General features: G+C 39.9%; 1 protein-coding gene across 2 annotated transcripts in view; it reads left to right on the forward strand.

Moving 5' to 3' along the window:
- Atrn (attractin) overlaps positions 1 to 21,576 on the forward strand; it is a 112,648-nt gene that overhangs the window by 21,730 nt on the left and 69,342 nt on the right. For both annotated transcript variants that reach the window (XM_051144644.1, XM_051144643.1), the window contains exons 2-6: positions 2,101 to 2,184; positions 4,234 to 4,347; positions 11,156 to 11,284; positions 12,320 to 12,525; positions 13,800 to 13,968. In XM_051144644.1, the coding sequence (XP_051000601.1) occupies positions 2,101 to 2,184; positions 4,234 to 4,347; positions 11,156 to 11,284; positions 12,320 to 12,525; positions 13,800 to 13,968 (702 nt within the window). The remainder of the gene's footprint in view (positions 1 to 2,100; positions 2,185 to 4,233; positions 4,348 to 11,155; positions 11,285 to 12,319; positions 12,526 to 13,799; positions 13,969 to 21,576) is intronic.

A 21,576-nucleotide genomic window follows, 5' to 3' on the forward strand; every position in this document is an offset into this window, starting at 1 on the left:
GGAGGTAGAAGTAGGAGTTTTAACTGGGTTTTTTACTACTTTGTGGATTTCTTGTTCTTTCATTCCTCCCTTCTCCACCCTTACTAACCCACTAACACTTGGTAGGAGAGAAAAAAAGATGGGAAAGGGAGCGAAATTATTTAGACTACTGATTAGGAGTATTGAGTTCCTTGAGGCAAGTTTGCTTTGCTGTCAGGCTATCTAATTTCTTCTTTTCATTTCTTTGTGCACAACTGCTTGACAAATAGCAACCGACAGCATCCAACCACCAACCAGCCAACAACAGCCACCCTGCCTCTCAGGGCCCTAGCATTTATATATCCTCTGAGAAGTTCCCAGAATTCCAAATGTCACACACTCACAGAAACTATCTGCAGCTGACAAAACCATGTCCCTGCTAGAGCAGTAGGCAAATCAGTCACCTGCCACGAGGCAGCCTCTTAGCCCCAAACCTGGGATTAAAACGAAAACATATTCTCATAATATTTCTCTGTTTTTTTAAAGAAACAAAATTACGAAATTCCCACCAAGGGAGTTCAAGGCCATTCTCTGCCACTTAGCAAGTTTGAGACCAACCTGCATCACATGAGACCTTTTCTCAAAAGCAAATTCTCCCAAACCAGGGAGGCTGGGTTTTAGATATATCCTCTTAGATGTTAATGCAAATAAATGGAAGACCATGGATGGTCTGCTAACATCCTCATTGTCTGAGGATGGATAACAGCAGTGTTGGCAGCAGACTCTTGAAAGGGTCACATCACATGAAGGGGGGCACATCATATGAAAATATGCATTTTAGAGAGCCTGACAGCTGATGCAAGAGGAGGAGAAAATGACCTGGGATGGAAACGAGGAAATTATTAGCACTTTTATTGTCTTTAATTTCCTATGTAGCCAAAGGTACTTGACATAAAACAGAAAAAAAGTAAGTTGAGAAATATATAACTTACAGAAAATACACACATGGAAAGATACTCTTTTTATAAAAGAGCTGTTAAACATTAACCTGAAAAAAAAAGTTAGCAAATTGAGCTTTGGATATAGGATATGGCAAAATTTCTTTTTTATTCTATTTTGTCTTATATATATGGATGTTTTGCTTACATGTGTGTTTGTATCATGTGTGTGCCTGGTGCCTGTGAAAGTCAGAAGAAGATATCTGATCCCCAGGACTAGAGTTTCAGATGGTTGTGAGCTGCCATGTGGGTGCTGAGAATTGAACCTAGGTCCTCTGGAAGAGCAAACAGTGGTCTTAACCACCAAGCCATCTCTTTAGTTTCTTTGTTCAGAATTTTTATTTACAAAGGAGAAAGAAAATGTTAATGATAAAAACACGAAGAAGATAACCAGGCATTAGAATTAGTGGTGTCAAAATATAAGTGAGATACTGGATATGCCTAAGATATGAACAGATTTAAAGTATGAAAATTCAGGCACTCCTTTGAGTTAGATATATAGGTTCTGATGTTTATTGCTAGGGCAGAGTGTTTATTTAGTGGCCTGTCACTTCAGACACCATGAGCCTGGATGGGTCTTTTGGTGTTGTGATCCACCACTGCTGTCTTCTGTGTTGCTGTTTACCTGTATTTTTCTTGGAACTATGGTTATGTAGTTTTAGCTTTTTAATTAAGAGTCTAAAACCTTTATAAAGTATTAGTGGCTTTTAAATCATCCAGTCATTCATTCATTTATTGAGACATAGTCTCACCCTGTAGCCGAGGCTGTCTGGAGCTGTCCAGGTAGCTTAGGCTGTGGTCTTCTTGCCACAGCTTGTACATTTTCAGATCACAGGCATGAGCCAGACCACTCCTGGCTTTTGTGGCTGTTTTTCCAGTATGAAGTATAATTTTTCCTTTCATAACTAAAGTGATTTAGGTTTTTAAAGTTGCTTATTCCTATTGCTTTGAGTGTTTGTATCCTTTTATTTGTGTGACAGATACTTATTTCATCCAGTTTGGATGTAGTTGTCCAGTCAATCTCTCCTAGTTGTAGTACACACTGCTGTCTTTATCTGAATAATTTGTATTGTGTTTACAACCAAGAAAGATAATACTGTATGAAATCTTGACTAACTGAAAATTTCCTTTTTTAAAATTTTAGATTAACTGGAACTTCTGGATTTGTAACAGATGGACCTGGGAATTACAAATATAAAACGAAGTGCACATGGCTTATTGAAGGACAGTAAGTAATAATGGCTGACTTTATTTTAACTTACTATAAGAGCTCAGTGTCGCATAAAGTACTTAAGTGTGTGTTACTGTTGTTTCTTGATACTGTGTAACTCAGGCTCATCTTGAATTTTGATCTTGCTACCTCTGCCTCTTATCAATAGTTTTTCATTTGGAAAGTTGGTTGCTTTTTAAAATTTACTTTTGGGGCCACAGAAATGGCTCAGTGGGTAAAGTGCTTGCTGAGCAAGTCTGGTGGCGGGAGTTTAATCCCTGGATCCCACAGTGGAAGACTGACTCCTTGAAGTTGTCTTCTGACCGTCCCACTTTTGCACAAACACACAAATAATAAAATAAAAAAATTAAAAAGAAAATTTCTTTTTTGAGTCCTGGGGATTGAACCTACAACTTTGATAAGCAAGTACTCTACTGTTAAATGAACCCTTAATTTTTTTAAGTTCCAAGTTGACTTAATGTTATGAATGTATTGTATATACCAGAATTTTACATATTTTAATTCTAAAAGTTTAAAAATTATTTTTAATGACTTGCTTCAATCTTTATATAATAATGCTATTGTGTCATTTTTTTTTCTGAGTATTAACTTTTATTATTGGCAAAACAGTAAGTCAGCCATCAGAACAACTCCCGTTGCCTGTTTCCCTGACCCTCTTGTCTGTCCAGCTGCCTGTCTTTTTGCTTATCTCCTCCTCTGTGCCTGTCATTTAAGGCAGCATTGCCAAAGCATTTTAGTCTCTGAACAAAATTTCAAAGATTCCAAATAACTCTTGTTTATTTGTTGTGTCTCTGTACTTTTTGCCACTTTAGATACTAAAAACAAGAAATATTATTTATTAATTCATTTAGAAGCAACAATTATAACCTACTACATATTAGCAGAAAAGCCTTTTTGTTTTTATTGAGCTGGGCTCACACTGGAAAACACTGCCTGGCATGGTGCTCACTGAGTAGACCAGGCTGGCTTTGCGCTTACGACAGTCCTCCTGCCTCTCACTTCTGAGGACTAGTATTATAGGCTTGTACCACCACACTCAGTTTTTTTATGTGGTGCTGGGGTCAAACTTGAGAGCTGAATGCATGCTAGGCAAGCACTCTACAAACTGAGCTACATCCCTGGTCATAAATATAATTTTTTTGTAGAAAAAAAAATCCTTTTATTTAAAGAAAATTTAAGAATAGCATTGTATAAGATTTCACAAATCTCCTTAGTTTCACAAATCTGGCTACAACAGATCTTTTTTTTTTGTTATTTTTTTAAAAATATGTGATACATAAGCAAGCTTAAATACGATTGGGACAGTTCCAGATGAGAGGGAAAAGTTAAATATTTGGGAGGAAAATTGATAGGTTTATCTATTTTGGAAAATTTCAGGGATTTTTGTCTAGATGCTAAGCATAGTAAAATATGGAGCTGGGTCTGGCAGGTCTGAGGTAATGATTGGAAGTTAGCAATTGTGGGAAGACTGGGAATGTGGACGCAGAGGGGAAAATTGCTGATGCAGCTGCTGAAATTATCCCAGTGTCATGAGAAGTGATGAGGGGGACCAGGACTGGAACCACTGCCCATTGGGGTGACTTTCTGCAGGACATCTTAGTCTTCTTTGTATTCAGTCTACGTCAGAGTTGATAAATAAGTTTCCTTAAGCTGGGATTTTTGGGTATGAGGCCATGAAAAGGCAGAGAAGCAAGTAAATTTAGAAAATGTGTTTTTTTAAAGTGGTGTATTATGAAACCTTAAGAAAGATGAGTAAGGAAAGGAAAGCAGACGCTGAAGGGCTTGTGTTGTTAAATGATAAAATCAGGGCTGGAAACATTCGTATAAGGCCCCTGAAGTCAGAGTCCGCGTTTCCCTTGTTTCGCACGGCATGTTTAGTGTTCTCTTAATACATAGCAAATGCTAAATAGGTCTCTGACAAATGCAGGAATGCTGTTTATGTCTACATGTGTTTATATTGTGTATTTTTCTCATTATAAATTCTCTAAAGCCTGTTTTTAGTAGTTATTGCTATGATGATTATTATAAATTACTCTATTTTTCTAGGCCAAATAGAATAATGAGACTTCGTTTCAATCATTTTGCTACAGAATGTAGCTGGGACCATTTATATGTTTATGATGGTGACTCAATTTACGCACCTCTGATTGCTGCCTTTAGGTAAGCCCAGCCATCACCTGGTCTCTGACTTTAAGTGTATCTCCAGGATGGAGTCTGTATTCCATTTACCTGTATTATTCTGTAACATTTATCTCATGGAGTAAGTATGAGCTCTTCACTTGGTTTTTATGTACTGGATCATTTTCTGTGTATGCTACTATGTCGCCAAAGTTAGCATTGAACCTCAAGTCCTCCTGTCTCCACCTTCCAAGTGCTAGGAATACAGGCTTGTACCACTGTGCTTGACTTGTTTCAGGTACTGTTTGTGGTGGTAGTGGTGGTGAAATTTACATTAAAAAATTTAGACCATATTGAATAATATTTCTGTGACAAATTTAAATCAGAAGCCATGCCTATCTTATATACTGTATATACTTCATTGCATAGGCCTTTAGGAATAACTTGTTGAATGTATATAGTTATTTCTCTGTGTGTGTTTATGTATTTGGGTATATTTATTATTAGGGATGGGAGAAGCTTTTTGGAAGACTATACATAAACAGTGATTACCTGTTGAGAATGAGGAACTTGTTGTTTTTGTTTTGTGAATCCCTCCCCAGTACATCTGTAGTAGTAATTAAATACAATGTAATTTTGTCAGTTATATGGGTTGTACAGAATTTTTGCTATTTTAGTTTTTAAATGATCTTTGAGTGTGTCTACAATGTATATGTGTGTATGATATGTGTGTGTGTGTGCGCACACATGTGTGTGTATGTGTGTGTTTGTATGTGTATGTACCCTGGTTTACATGTGAAGTGGGAGCACAGCTTCACGTTAGTCGTTACATTCCATCTTGTTTGAGACAAGTTCTCTTTGTTGTTTGCTGTGGCCTATTCCCTGGAGCCGGAGTCAAGGAGAGTCTCAGCTGCCTGACATGAGTATTGGGAATCAACTCTGGTCCTCTGCAAGAGCAGCAAGTGCTCTAACTGCTGAAATCTCTTTCTAGCTCCATTTCTAGATTTCTTTCCTTCAAACATTTTAGTTCCTTGACTTAATGGCCTAGAACTCACTCTGTGGAGGAGGTTGAACTGACAGAGACCACCTGCTTCTGCCTCCCAAGTACTAGAATTAAAGGCATTCGTCACCATGCCTGGCACTCTAAATTTTCTGAAAGCTTATTAGTACTATGTGTGTGTTGGGGGAAGACACATGTGTACACATATGGAGATCAGAAAACAACTTTGTGGAGTCAGTTTTCTCATTCTACCTTTACAGGGATTCCAAGGATTGAGCTTGGATTACTAGGCTTCCAGGAAAATGCTTTCACTGGCTGAGCTATCTCACTGACTCCTGTTAGGTCACTTTAAAAAGAAATCAGTTCAGTAAATATTACTCTGTTCTTCAAATCTGCTCGAATGTCACATATTGAAGGAAGGACTCAGTAGTACACAAGGAGGCAGAGGCCAGATCAGGAAACCAGCTTTTCACCTTTTTCCCTCCTATAGCACTCCAATAATTATTTGAACTGAGAACTTAAATGTTGCATTTAATGGAGGTAAAGAGCAGGCTGTCCTAAGCATTTAAAATGGTTTTGGCCATGTGTTAAGCATGTATATATCTAGCATTTGGAATATACCTTGCATTATGGCAAGAGGCACCTCAAACTATAACTGAAGCACAAAAACAGAGTATGATATTATTAGGACACCACGTTTTAGGAATTCATCTACTACTGCACTTGTTAATCAGAATTCCTGGAGCCCCTTTTATGTGACTGGCCTTTGAGTCAGCTAGCCATATCCTTTATATGAATATGAGCCAAACAGTTGTACGTAGAGTTTACTTGAACTATGTATTTGATAAATAGGCATAAAAATCTCTTATCAACAGCAAGAATAAGTGGGCTGTAAACTGTCCTAAGCAAGGACGTTTGAGAGAACGTATATGTACAGAGTGTTGGTTAACCAAGAGCATGAACTGATTAGCTATTAAAACTTAACCTGTTGTTGGGCATGGTGGCACACACCCCTAGTCCCAGTTCTCTGGAGGCAGAGGCATTTAGATCTGAGTTTGAGGCCAGCCTGGTCCACATGAGTTCCAGACCAGGCATAGCTACATGGTGAGACCCTGCATCAAAAAAATCAAAAACCTTGACTTATGGCATATTTGTGTGTTAATTTTATAAAATTATAGTAAAATAATATACTAAAAAACCCACCTGAAAACCTTTAAGATCTGCTAGTGCCAAACACTTTATCTATCACTAAAGTGATAATGTCTGTCACTTAAGAATGTGTGGTGTGGGTTTGGAGTGTTGTTTAAGCTGTTTAGAGTCTTTGTTGTTCTGCAGAAGACCTTGGTTCAACTCTTAGAACCCACATGGTAGTGTGTAACCATCCGCAACTCCAAGGGCTCTGATGCCTTCTTCTGACCTACGCAGGCACCAGACACACACAAGTAAGCAAAGCACTCATGCACATAAATAAAAATTGACACATCTCTTTAAAAAATGTTCTGGTACTGAGAGCCCATCCTGGAGCTTTGTGCATGCTAGGCAGGCATTTTACCAGTGAGTTACATCCCCAGCTGAAATCTGCTGTATTTACAAACAGAACACAATCCCCCTACTGTCGTAGGTTACAGTGGTTTTCTCAGGATTGCCATTGTACCAGGGATATGTTGGATAGAAGAATCAACACATCCAGAGTAGAGACAGCCTGGCCACAGATAGTTCATCTAGGGCACATGATAACAAATAAGAGAAACCCAAGAGCAGTCAGAAGATAACTTACTTTTAGTGTGGGTCCTGTCTGAGCCGTTGTAAGAACTTGAATAGATCATACAAGTACTTTAAACATCAAACTGTGTGTGGTTCATACTTCTAACCCTAGTAGCATGTGTGCATGTGTGTGTGTGTGTGTGTGTTTGGCTTATATGTATGTCTGTGTACCTCTTGCATGCCTAGTGCTTGGTGTGTGTGGAGGCCAGAAGAGGGCATTGGATACCATCAAACTGGGGTTACAGATGGGGTGAGCCTCTGTGTAGGTGCCAGGAATTGAAACCAGGTCTTTACGAAGAAAGCAGCCAGTGCTCTTAATTGCATATTATTTTTTTTTTTTAAAGTCAAATATTGATGAAACGTTTGAACCTCATTGAAACTGCTCAGATCAGTCTTCTTTCACACAGTGGGCCCTTCTTCACCAGGCCCAACCTCTCACCAGGATCGGATTCTTGACCTTAGAGTCTTCCTTACTTTCTACCTCTTCTGGCCCTTGGAGGAGCTTATAGTCTCGGAAGGAAAGAGACATGCCAATCTGAGGATGACCAGATGTGATGGCTAACTGTGTGGAGCTTGGTTGGATTGAGAAGTACCTAGAGTTTAAGACGCTATATCTGTAGAGTCACTAGCTAGGCTCGGGGACTATATTAGTGACTTCTTTGTTGCTGTGATAAAATTTTATGACCAAGGCAACTTATAGTTCCACAAGAATAAGTAGAGCAGAGGTAGCAGGTGGTAGATAGGAGAAGCGCAGCTAAGAGCTCATGTCTTGAACTGCAAGCAGGAGGCAGAGAGGGCATATTGGGGATGGCAGGAGGCTTTTGAAACCTCAAACCCAACCCCAGTGACACTCTTTGTCCTAATCCTTCCTAAACAACCACCAAGTGGGGGCCTGACTATTCATATATCAGAGAATTTTGGGGTATATCTCATTCAACCTACCACAGGGACTCACCCTCAGTATGGGCTGGCTGGGTTTTCATAGGCTGGGGGCCAGGATGAATTAAAGGGGAAATGGGAGAAAACTAACAGATTCTGCCTGTATGCTGCTAACTGCTGTGAGCTGAGGAACTTAAGCTCAGTGAAGCCACCTCCCCATATGCCTCCACCTAGTCCATAAGTTGTTTTTATTAGGTGTTTTGTCTGACTACACTAGCAAATTTACACAGTACAGTTGGTGAAGTTAGGTAGTGCCTCAGATGCATTCAGAGATTTCATGTTAGCCTGGGACAGTATTGCTGAGTTTCAGGTTTCTGAGGAAAATAATTAGTTCTGTGATTTTCGAAGGTGATTCCAAGGCTAGATAGGTGGCTCACTGGGCAAAGCATGCAGACCATGAGCCCCGTGTAGGCAGTGCTTTTTGTTTGTTTGTTTATATTCTTTTATTAATTGAATACATAGTAGACAATGTATCAGTGTTCTGTAAGCCCTCAAGTGCTGTCATTGTCTTGTAGTTCCTAGGTTCTATCTTCAGACTAACTGAGGTGGCTCAGTTGTTCAATCGCTTACTACACAGGCATGAAGCTCTGAGTTTAGATTCCCAGTACGTGCATAAGCCAGGTGTGGTTGCAGTGCTGAGGAGGCAGAGACAAGAGAATCCCTGGGGCTTGCCGGCCAGCCAGTCTAGCCAATCAGTGAGCTCAGGTTCAATGATAGATCCTAACTCAAAAAACGAGATGGGCCATGTGGTGGCACGTGCGTGAATTCCAGCACTCGAGGCAGGGTAGGTAGCTCTCTGAGAGTTAAAGGCCAGCCTGGTTTGTACAGTGAGTTCCAGGCCAGCCAGTACTATATAGTGAAACTCTTGTCTCCAAAAAGAAAAAGGTGGAGAGTGATTGAAGAAGACACCTGATAGCAACTTCTGCCTCTACCATACTCACATATGCACCCTGTAGCATGTAGTTTTTACTTTATTTATGTGGGTTTTCTTATACCTCTTTTTCCCTTCTAAACCCTCAACACCAGGTAGGAGAGAAAAATGTTTAGAAGGGACAGGGGACGTAGACCTCTTTATACTCAGTTCCTGCTGATTAGGGTTCTTTGGGGCAATACCAATCTGAGTCATCAGGATAGCCAGCAGTCCAGCAAACAGCAAACTCTGCAGTAGGACAAGTCAGCAACAGCTTTCTTCCTCCTTGGAGCATCCTCTGTGCCTCTCGGCTCTGGTTTTTATTCCTCTAGAGTCCTCAGAGTTCGACTGTCTCAGCTGGCAAAGACCATGCTCCTGTCTGAGCTTCAGGAGGCTGTTATCAGCTGGCAAAGGCCACACCCTTTTCCAAGCCTCCAGGAGACACTTACCAGCCCCATATCCCACACTTGGGATTAAAACAAAAAGATGTAACTGAGTTTTTAAAGAAACCAAAACTACTTCACTACACACACACACACACACACACACACACACACACACACACACACGAAGCACAGATAACATGCATACGTACATACATCTTCACATACACACACACATTAAATGAAAAAACCCCATACTCTTCTCATTTTTCTTCCCTGCTTATGTACTCTTCTAGCTACTTTCATGTTCACTCACCTAAGTTCACATAAATGTACAGGTACACTAGGCCACTTGTTTTGCTGTGTGCCCCCTGTACTCTACCTGTTGTCTTCATGGGCTCCTTGTTAGTTTTGCAGATTTGTAATGACTCCTTTAATCAACTTCTGTAAATGAGCCATTAGATGATTTTTAATCAGCTGCTGTCTGAATTGTGCTGTAGCAGGAGTCTTTGTTTTTCTGTGTATATATGAGAAAGTATTTCTTTTACAAACCAGTCAATGAACATTTAAGATATGGGTCATAGCCCTCAAGTAGGAATTTACCTGATATAACCTTCAGAAAAATTGAGAGAATTAGGGATTGAGTGAGTGGGAGGAAAAGAGTAGTAGAAGAGAAGATGTTTATCCGCTGGGTAAAGTTGTGTGTGTGGAGCAAATGACGTGGCCTTTGGCATTGCCTGAATGTGACTACTGGTATGGTTGTAGTAAGTTGATCATGGTGAAAAAGATAGGAGCAAGTATCCGCCTCGGGAGTGCGTCATTAGTTGAATTAGCAAGACCACTATCATAATCTTCCTTGCTGTTGGTAAGGTGAGGTGAGTGTGGACATTTTCCTTCTGTTTTGAGATATCGGGTTTTCATACACATGTACATATTTACATGGAACTCGCTGTGTAACGTGCTGGTCTCAAACTCACAGAGGTCTCTGTGTGTCTGCCTTCCCAGTGCTGAGACCGTGCTACCACTCCCAGCCTTCAATTCAGCATGTGTCTTTTGGAAAACAACTTGGTGTGGTATAATGGATCAGACATCTTGAGACATTTGCTGATCCAGTAACTGTTTACCTTACATGAATTAACTAGCATCCAGTACTTCAGCTATTACCTGCTGTGCTCGTATTTGAGATCCTAGGGAGAGCTTTTGGAACCTTCGGTGACAGAAATGCTTGTGTATTATTTGTAAAGTAGAACATAAAATGTGTGCTACCAATTGAGCAAAGAAAATGTATCTGAAAGCTCATAGCATAAGGATTATAGACTCAGTTCACTTTCTAATTTATGTTTTTATATAAAGCATTTATTTATAAAATTACTTATATCAAAACATAATAATGTAGGATAAATATTAGTAAATAAACATAAGATATATAAGATATTTTCTCTTTAAACTGTATATACGTGGCAGTTATCAGTTCATAAAGCTTGTTATTTATGTGATTGTAGAGACTTGAGAGTATCATAAAAAGCTTTATACTAAAAGAAAAAAAAAACAAAGTCATTGATTTCAAATCCTTCTAGAAGCTGGGCTTGGTAGCACATGCCTGTAATCCCAGCCCTCAGAAGGCGGAGGCAGGCGGGTCTGTGGGCTTGAGGCCAGCTAGAGTTATGTTTAGAGCCTGTGTTAGAATAAAGAGCAGCAAGAAGACACAAACAGCAGCAGCAATAACGGAATAAAGGAAGCACAGCAGGCTCAGGGCTGTTCCTCAGCAGATCCAGAGCTGACGAGCTCAGGTTGAAAGCTGTATAGATGCATTTTGTTGAAATTGCTGTAACTTGGTCTGTGTTTACATTTCAGTGGCCTCATTGTTCCTGAAAGAGATGGCAATGAGACGGCCCCAGAGGTCACAGTCACCTCAGGTTATGCACTGCTGCACTTTTTCAGTGATGCTGCTTATAATCTGACTGGATTTAATATCACTTACAAGTAAGATATTAGATTTAGTATTTGTGATCTTATTCAAAGGACTTTCAGTAATGCTAAAATATTGGGGGGCTTACAACAAGTTAAGCAACTTGCTAAATATAGACTTTTTTTTTAAGTTCTTTTAAGTATTCAGTGATAGGTAGGCACTATTTTTCTTCTCATTTTAGGATTTAGGAACTAAGAACTAAAAGCGTAGATAAATGTCGGCCCTGGTGGTTGGGGCCACAGTGCCTAGATCTTGTCACTGATCATCTCCTTGAAGAGAGAAGCTTTCTTCCTGCTGCTGGAAGAAAATGTCAGGGGTCTTACTGAGGGACTTTAATAAAGACAAGTAGTGTCTCAGCAATAATCAGTAGTAGAAGAAATCTATATTCTTGAACTGCTATGATAGATCACTAATGCCCTCCTTTATAAAGTCTGAACTATGTCATTTCAAAATGTATCAATACTGTTATCTTAAGTCATGTTTAGAGACGGTTAAACTTGTACATGAAGTTAACTGCTCTTCTGCATCTGAAATGAGCTGATAAAAGTCACTAGAGTCCTCTGATGACATCACTGCAAAGTAATCTTAAATTCTGTTAATCCTCAGAAACTCTACAGAGAAATGTGTGCCGTGACTACGCTAGCAGCTCATGGGATCCCTTTCCTCCCTGTTTCCTAGCATGGATTGGGCACTTTTGTAGAACTCATTACTAATGAGCTGCCAGAAAGAGTAGGATCCTGGTTTTCAGCTTTGAGTCAAGTCTGAGCGATTTTGCACACATCTCCAATATTTTGTAACTTTCCAGCTTTCTGAGTTATTTATTCTTACCTCCTCACATGTGAATCCAGCAGGGTTGATTTGATGTTTGTACTTAAACCTCGGGCTCTAGCTACACAGAGCTCAGTGAGCAGACTTGGGCTAACTGGTAAGTCCTGTAGTGATACTTGCAAATGAACCGAAGACAGTCAGACCCTTAAACTGTGTAGGAGGAAGTTGTGCAGTAGTTGAAGTGTTGCTTTTGTTGACTTAGTTTTCTCCTGTCTTTGTAGCTTTGACATGTGTCCAAATAATTGCTCAGGCCGCGGAGAATGTAAGAGCAGGAACAGCAGCAGCACTGTTGAGTGTGAATGCTCTGAGAACTGGAAAGGGGAATCCTGCGACATTCCTCACTGTACAGACAACTGCGGCTTTCCTCACCGAGGCATCTGTAATGCCAGTGACATCAGAGGGTGCTCCTGCTCCCCCCACTGGCAGGGTAGGAGCTACCTTTTCAGGGTCCTTTCACTCACAGGAAGTCATAGTTTAGTGAACTGTAAGAGAACTCGTTTTAGCAGCTGCACGCTTTATATTAATCATGTATCAGATGGCATTTAAGCGTTTACCTCCCTTTATTCAGCTTCTTTAAATTTTACCCGTATGTGGTTGCTATTGATGTCCTTTGAATTGTGGAACATTTGGACAAGTCCTTTGCAACTCATTCTTGAGCCCTAGGAAACATGGTCTCATCCTAGAGAAGCAGAGCACCAAGCTGAGAGGTAGACAAGAACTGGAATTGCGCTGTTTCCTAGGAAAACTTGCTTGTGTTCAGAGAACGTCAGCACCGTTTAGAGTCTTGCAGCTGTCACCGCACAAACGGCTTAGCAGTGAAGTAGTAGGGGTTCCTCACAGTCTTGAGGAACAGACGTCCTTGGTTTAGTGATTTTTCTTTCTATATTTATCTTCTTAGGACCTTCTTATTTTGAAAGAAAGTGCTCATTTAAATGTTTTTAGTTTGTTGAGTTCTTAAGGAATTACTAGTTGGCATATTTGAATACCTTCCCCTTTCAGATGTCGAAGTAGAGGCTGAAATTCTCTTTGTTTCTTTCACCCGTTCAGCTCCTAGGTTTACCAGAAGGTAGATTTTTGATCTGTCATTATATTTTAACCCTAAGGCCTTTTCTATTTGAATTAATAACCCCTTGCTCTGCCCTTTCCCCTAAGAGGTACTTATGCAAGATTTTACTATTAAACCATTTAGCCTGCATATTGCCAAGTCATCAGAAAATGTGTGGTGTTAAATTTTATTAGGGAATGATTGGTTTTGGGTAGTATCTTCAGTAAATTAAAAAATGGGTTCGTTGCCGAACAGATGGCTTATTAGTTAAGGCCACTGGCTGCTCTTCCAGAGGACCCAGGTTTGATCTCCAGTACCCGCATGGCAGCTCACAACATCTCTAATTCCAGTTCCAAGAGATCCAGTGCCTTTTTCTGGCCTCAGTGGGTACCAGGCAGGCAAGTGGTACATAGTCATGCACACAAGAAAAACACCTATACACATTTAAAAAATTTAAAAACCTCACAGGTTAAAGAGTTTTGATACTTAAATGCTAAAGGAGATACTATTCTTTATATTTAGATTAGAACTTGGAATACTATAAACTTTCAGGCTGCATTTTGTGAAGCTATTATTATTATTATCATTATCATTATCATTATCATTATCATTATCATTATTATTATTATTATTATTATTATTATTATTATTATTAGGTCCTGGATGTTCAGTTCCTGTGCCAGCTAACCAGTCGTTTTGGACGCGAGAGGAATATTCTGATGTAAAGCTCCCCAGAGCCTCCCACAAAGCTGTGGTCAATGGAAATATAATGTGGGTTGTTGGTGGATATATGTTCAACCATTCAGATTACAGCATGGTTTTAGCGTAAGTGGTTTTATAATTAAAATTTTTGTTATTATTATTACTGAGTGTTTATATGAAGGGGGCTGGGGGAGGGTGTGTGCCATGGTGTGCAAGTGGAGATCAAAGGACGACTTTGTGAAGTTGCATTTCTCCTTTATTCTGTGCATGAGTTTCAGGTATTTGACCCAGAGCCATCACCAGCTCGGTAAGTGAAGCTTAGGTTTCCACCCTGAGATACTATAGTGTAAAAGTAATAAAAATGACAGAAATCATAAGTAATTACCAAGGAAAAATGTTTGTTTAAACTTTGGGAATAGTTTTCTAAACTTCTTGGTGTATGTTGATGTTTTAAAATTGAGAGCCCCAAAGAATTCATTGTCATGATTAGAATAATTTATCTTTTTAAGATACTTTCTCTGATATTTTGCTTTAGGTATAGTAGCTTATATATAAGGGTTACTTTAATTTTTTATTGAATTAATTATAATTTTCATATGACAGATGATTTCAGTTTATAGTTGATTAGTGCTAAATTGCCTTTGTCTAAGTCCTTTTGTGCATTTGTGAAGCTAGAATATACATTATCAGCTGGGCGTGGTAGTGTACGCCTTTAATCCCAGCACTCAGGGAGGCAGAGGCAGGCAGATTTCTGTGAGTTCAAGGCCAGCCTGGTCTACAAAGTGAGTCCAGCATAGTCAAGACTACACAAAGAAACCCTGTTTCAAAAAATGTGTGTGTGTGTGTGTGTGTGTGCATTTTCTGTTAGCATTCATCCTAAAGTGAGTGGGACTATGTAGTTCAGTATAGTGTCTTTGTTACTGTTGTGTTGCTTTGAAGAGACGCCATGATCAAGGCAGTTATAATAGAAACAAGGGGCTTGCTCACAGTTTCAGTGAGTCTGTGAGCATCATGGCAGGGAGCACGGCTGCAGGAGACCTAGCGCTGGAGCAGTAGCTGAGATACATCTGATGGGCTTTTGAAATGTCAGAGCCAGCTCCAGGTGACAAATCTCCCCCAACAACCTCCTAATTTTTCTTCAAACAATTCTACCAAGTGTTCAAATATATGAACCTGTTGGGGCCACTCTCACTCAAATCAGCACATATAGTTTTTTTAATCACCCCAGGTATAGTCATTGAAACACACAAAGTCATTTAGGACACCGAAAGAGCTTTATAAAATTGATGAAAGCTCTAATATTCTAAAACAAGTGAAATGACAAGAAAGTGATGTACAGTGTGAAAGAACAGTCTACTAAACAAACTCAGAAATGCGATGATCAAAGGTAACAATTTTAACAATGATTTCACTATTGAAGACAAATGTGGAAGGATACATATAAATAAACACAATGATACTGCTTTGGAAAAGGAATATTGAAAGAGGAATCTTTTGAATCATATAGAAAAATTTAAATATCTCTTTTACATTTATGTATTAATTTTCTATGCATGTGTGTGAGAACTCCTGTGCCTTAGTGCTTGTGTGGTCAGAGAGTGACTTTGCTTCCACCCTGTAGGTCAGACTCACTCAGGGGTCACGCCCAGCTCATGAGACTTGGAAGCAAAGCGCTTTTTTGCTCTGAGCTATCTTGCTGGCCTAAGAATTTTTTTTTAAAAAAAAATGCTAACTATAGTTAAAAAAAAAAAAAAAAACCTTGACTACTGAATGTAAAACAAACAAGAGAAACTAAACGGAGTGGAAAACAACATGGCTATACACTTCTGTGCACAGTCAACAACAAGGCAGTTAGTCCTGAGGCTTGTCTTTTTGCAGTGTATTTTAAGCTTACTGTTGAGGACATTTGCAATTTGGGAATACTGATAGGTACAAGGGAAAAAAAAAGCTCTAAGGAAAAGACTTAGAATGTAGCCCATGGTAGTACTGTTGCCTTGCACATAACAGGGCCTGCAATTATGTCTTAACATCTCATAAGAATAAAAAAAAATGTAAAAAGCAAGATCTTCCAGAAAAGCTTGTGTTCTCTCTTTAGTCCAAGGATTTAGACAGACAAAACTTCCAATGGTCATGTTCTGTGCCAACCACATATCACAGAAATCTAGCCCCAGCCTTATCTATGTCAGGAAAGTCTCAGTGGAGAGCCTGCATGTTTGTCCTTGCCAGGATACAGTAAGATGCCCCAGCTATTAGGGTTAGTACCAGAGACACCAAATAGGGACGTAGGACTTTTAGATTCATCAGGCAGAAATAAAGCTTCCGTCTATAGAGGCAGTGAGCCTGTAGGGAATGGTAGACGTCTACCCTCAGCTGACAGTAATAGAAGTAAGAAGTAGATCTTCTTCACCCCCTGGAGTGGTATCAGAGAGGCCTGATAGAGCAGCACATCTAGAGTCTCGGCATGACATACAAAGCTTGCCCACCCAAAAGCTAATGCAATCTCAACTTGAATGAAAACCAGAGGCACATTAGAATTGTCTGACAAGGAATTTAAAGGTAGCCATCTTAAAATACTACAATGAGCAGCTGCACTTACACAAAAGAAATGAAAGAATAGAAAGTCTCACCAATGGCACAGGAGACAACTTCCTGAGCAGAACACCAACAGCCCAGTGCTAGGTCAACAGTTAATAAATGGGACCTCATGAAACTGAAAAGCTTCTGTATGGCAAAGGATACGGTCAACAGAACAAAGTGACAGCCTACAGCCTGGGAAAGATCTTTACCACCCCTCCATCTGAAAGAGGGCTAATTTCCAATATATATAAAGAACTGAAGAAATTAAATACCACCAAACCAATTAACCCAATTAGAAAATGGAGTTCAGAGCTAAACAGAGAATTCTCAACAGAGGAATATTAAATGGCTGAGAAACACTTAAAAGAAATGCTCAACATCCTTAGTCATCAGAGAAATGCAAATCAAAATGACTCTGAGATTTCATCTTACACCCATCAGAATGGCTAAGATCAAAAACTCAAATGACAGCACATGCTGGCAAGGATGTGGAGAAAGGGAAACACTCTTTCATTGCTGGTGGGAATGCAAACTTGTACAACCACTTTGGAAATCAATCCTGCTCTTTCTCAGAAGATTGGGAATAGGGCTACCTCAAGACCCAGCTGTTCCACTCCTTGGAATATACCTGAAAGATGCTCCACCACACAACAAGGACATCTGCTCAACTATGTTCATAGCAGCCTTATTCTAAATAGCCAGATTCTGGAAACAACCTAGATGTCCCTCAGTGGAAGAATGAATAAAGAAACTGTGGTACATTTACACTATGGAATACTACTCAGCTATTAAAAACAAGGAAATCTTGAAATTTGCAGGCAAATGGATGGAACTAGAAATGATCATCCTGAGTGAGGTAACCCAGACCCAGAAAGATATGCATGGTATATACTCATTTATAATTGGATATTTGCCTAATATGGATGTCCTCTGAGAGTCTTCACTCAGCAGGGGATTGGAACAGATGCTGGGACTTGATACTGGGACTCCAGGTGAAAGTAGTATGGAAGAATGGGGAGATTGAAGGACCCAGAGGGTCTAGCAGCCCTACAAGAAGACCATCAAGGCTGGTGGATCTGGACCCAGGGGGACCTGCACAAACTGCTATACCAACCAAGGACAATGCATGCAATAAACCTAGACCCCCTATTCAGATCTAGCCAGTGGAGAGCACATTCTCCATGTTTGTGTGGAGAGCAGGGACATGAACTCTGGTGCCCCCTATTTGGCCACTTCCCCTTAGTGGGGAGGCCTGGTGGCACTCAGAGAAAGGGGAAGCAGGTGGTGTTTTTTCTTTCTGGCCCTAAGCTCCCAGAACTTGTGAGACTCAAATATATTTTCAAATACCTAGGCCATGTAGCTAGATTCTTCTCTGACTAGCTCATAACTTAAGATAACCCATTTATACTAATATATGTTTTGCCACTAGGCTGGTTACTTCTGCTCAGGTACTATGCATCTGTTGTTTTAAATGAAAATCCCAGATCATTCTGTTTTACCAATAAAGACTCAGGAACCAGATGCTGGGGTGAAAAACCTTCTAGCTCAGAAAGGGAAAGAAAGCCCCCAACTGGCCTTCCTGCTCAGCTCACATCCTGATGGAAAAGGCCCAAAAGGCTCATTAGCTCAGCTGACAGCCCAAGAAGAGATGCCAAAGGCTTGCTAGCTCAAAGAGTCAAAGGCCAAAGAGCTGAGGAGCTAAAGAGCTAAAAGCCCAAGAGGCCTCTTCTACTTCTGTATGCTGTCTTTTTGGTGTTGTTGTTTTTTGTTTTGTTTTGTTTTTTGGTTTTTTGAGACAGGGCTTTTCTGTGTAGCCTAGGCTGTCCTGGACTCGCTTTTGTAGACCAGGCTGGCCTCGAACTCACAGAGAACCACCTGTCTCTGCCTCCTGAGTGCTGTGGTTAAAGGTGTGCCCCACCATGCCTGGCTACATGCTGTCTTAAATACTCCTCAACTCAAAGTCCCTCCCACTTTTTGATCCCTGTCAGCTGGTTTCTTGCTCCGCCTCTTGACCTAGGGTTAACTTTATTAAATCCTGTGTGCAGATAGCTCTAGGATTAAAGGTGTGTACTAAGGCTCAACCACGCCAACCAAAAGACAGGTTTTTACAGTTGGCAATCTCAGAGATCACACTGGGATCAAACACAGGTTTTTACAGTTTACGATCTCAGAGATCACATTGGGATCAGATATCCTACAACATGCATCTGTCCTCACATCGTCCCAGAGCAACTCTCTTGCGCCTTGCTCTATCCCAGAATTCTTTCTACCTGCTGGGTATCCCACCTCCTATTTTGTGCCTCAGCTATAGACCATTAGCTTTTTATTAACAGGTGATGCTTCCATACAGCCATAAGAGATTCCTTCTACACCCTGCTCAGAGTTAGACTTCCCCTCCAAAAGTTTTAAATTTATTTTTAGTGCTGAAATAGTTAATCATAGACATTGCATCTCAGACACTATACTCCTGTGTACAGTGCGAGTTCATGGCTAAGGCTGTAGTTCAGCTTAGCGAGGCTCTGATGTCACCCTTAGCACTGCATAAAACTGGGTGTGGTGGTGCACACTTATAACCCACACTCTGGAAAGAGAGGCAGGAGGGTCAGAATTTGAGGATAATTCTCAGCTATATAGGGAGTTTGAGGCTAGACAGGCATACACGAGGTCTGTCTCAGACAAACAAACAAGCAAACAAACAAAAAACCCCAAACTACTGTTGAGATAGCCAGGCTGGGCCTAGTAAGGGATTGGAGGAGTGTGTAATCATGCCTGTTGTGGTGTTTGAATGAGAGTGGACCCCATAGGATTGTATTTTTGAATGTTTGTTTCTCAGTTGGTGACCTGTTTAGGAAGGATTGGGAGGTGTGACCTTGTTGGAGGAGATGTGTCACTGAGGATTGGCCTTTTAGGCTTCAAAAAGCCCTCGCCAGGCCTAGTCTCATTCTCTCTGCTTGTTGTTTGTGGATCAGATGTGAGCTCTCAGCTACTGCTCCAGTGCCATGCCTGCCTGCTGCCATGCTCCCTGCTATGGAACTGTAAGCAAGTCCACCCTCTGGAACTGTAAGCAAGTCCCCAGTTAAATGCTTTCTTTTATAAATTGGCTTGGTCATGGTTGTCTCTTCACAGCAATAGAACAGTAACTAAGACATCTGACCCGCCCCCCCCCCCAAAGAGTATAAAACTGTCTATTGACCACTGTTCACCATTATTTACCGTAAAATAAACTATACACAGTTGGGTAACATGATACTGAAAAGTTAGTTTTCAGTTTTCTGTTATAACCTAAATTCTGAAGTGATCAAGCCTAACAGCAAGTTGTGAACCAGGGTAAAGAAAAGCACGCAGGTCAATAATTTGCTTTACCAAATTTTGTTCATCAGTCTAAAATTGTCATCATCATCTCTACTCTTACCGTTCATTTTCATTAGCTATCTTAGATAGTCCCTGAATCACAACCTTTTAGTACACCAATTGCAACTCTGTAGTGGAATGGCTTACTGCTTAGCTCATTAAAGCAAACTAGAGTGTGTCCGGCTTCCTTGTCTAAATGGGGAGTTGATATTGACAAAGTTTTGTAAATAAACTACTGCATTTACATGATGATGTATCTAAATCATCATTTACTTGAGGTGGCTGCTTTTAAATCATTAAACCTAAACTGTCCTGTAGACCCAGCTGTTTGACTGGAAAGGTGTGGCTTCGGGAGAGTTTCTGCTGAATCTCTTAGGCTGTTCATCACGGTGCATCTGAGGAACATGTGTTGTTACCCATGGCTTTTGTTTTTATTTTTGATCTCTGTATTTTAAGACTTATTTTCATTGTACTTATGTGTATGTGTGTGCATTTGTGTGAATGTAAACCGTGTGTGCTGGTACTCAAGGAGGCCTGAGGAAGGACTGTAGTCCCCTGAGCTGGAGTTGCAGGCGGTTGTGAGCCTCCTGATGTGAGTGCTAGGAATGGAAGCTGGGGACACTGGGAAATGGAAAAATGCTTTTAACCACTGAACCATCCCACTGGCCCCTTGGTTTATTTAAAATTAAAAAGAGCATTAGTTACGTAAGTGTTTTGTTCATATATATGGACACATATACAAACAAAGCATCCATAATGGTCCTTCTGTATCCCAGTTAAATATAAGTTCTAGGGGGGTAGAGAGATGGCTTAGCAGTTAAGAGTGCTTGCTGATCTTCCAGAGGACCCAAGTTTGGTTTCCAGTACACACACCACAACTGCCTGTACTTTCAGCTCCAAGAAGAACCAATGCCTACGGCCTATACAAGTACCAACACACATGTGCACCACAGACACGCATATACATAGTTTAAAATAATAAAAATAAATCTTTAAAGAATAAATTCTGGTTAAACAATGACTGAAGCATTCCCCTAACATTTAGACAAAGCTGTTCACTAGTGAAGAGGACATATACCATGATATCATATATTCTGTTGTTGAAGTATATGCTTGAAGTAACCAGTGCCTTCTGATACAAAAGAAAGCAAACAGGAAAAATTCAACAGCTATCAGTACTTTGAAAACCAACATATCAGATTTGACCCTATTTAGAATATAGTTATTTTTCATACCAATAATTTTGAAACCAAGATCTAGATTGTATGTATGTATGAATGTATGCATGTATGTTTGTATGCATGTAAATATGTGTGTATATATATGTATAAATACATATTAAAATTGCAAACAGTTATTGAGCTTCGTCTTGTGGACATGAACATGTAGTCAGTCTCTCTTCACAAAAAGCAGTTACAGGGATGAGGCACGACCCAGCGGTGAAGGCATGGGCTGTTCTTCCAGAAGACTTGGGTTCAGTCCTCATTGCCCGTATTTGCTGGCTCACAGGCATCTATGACTCCAGTCCCAGGGCATCTGACACCATCTTCTGGCTTCCATGGGCACTGTATGCACATGGTACACAGGCAAAACACCTGTAGAAATTACAAAAAAAAAAAAAAAAAAAAAAAAAAAAGAAGAAAAAAAAAAAAGAAAAAAAAAAAAAAAAAAAAAAAAAAAAAAAAAAAAAAAAAAAAAAAAAAAAAAAAAAAAAAAAAAAAAAAAAAAAAAAAAAAAAAAAAAAAAAAAAAAAAAAAGAAAGAAAGAAAAGAAAAGAAAAAGAATCCCCCCCCCAAAAGAAAA

This window comes from Acomys russatus, chromosome 4 (assembly GCF_903995435.1).
Source record: "Acomys russatus chromosome 4, mAcoRus1.1, whole genome shotgun sequence".
In the NCBI taxonomy this organism is placed as follows: Eukaryota; Metazoa; Chordata; class Mammalia; order Rodentia; family Muridae; genus Acomys; species Acomys russatus.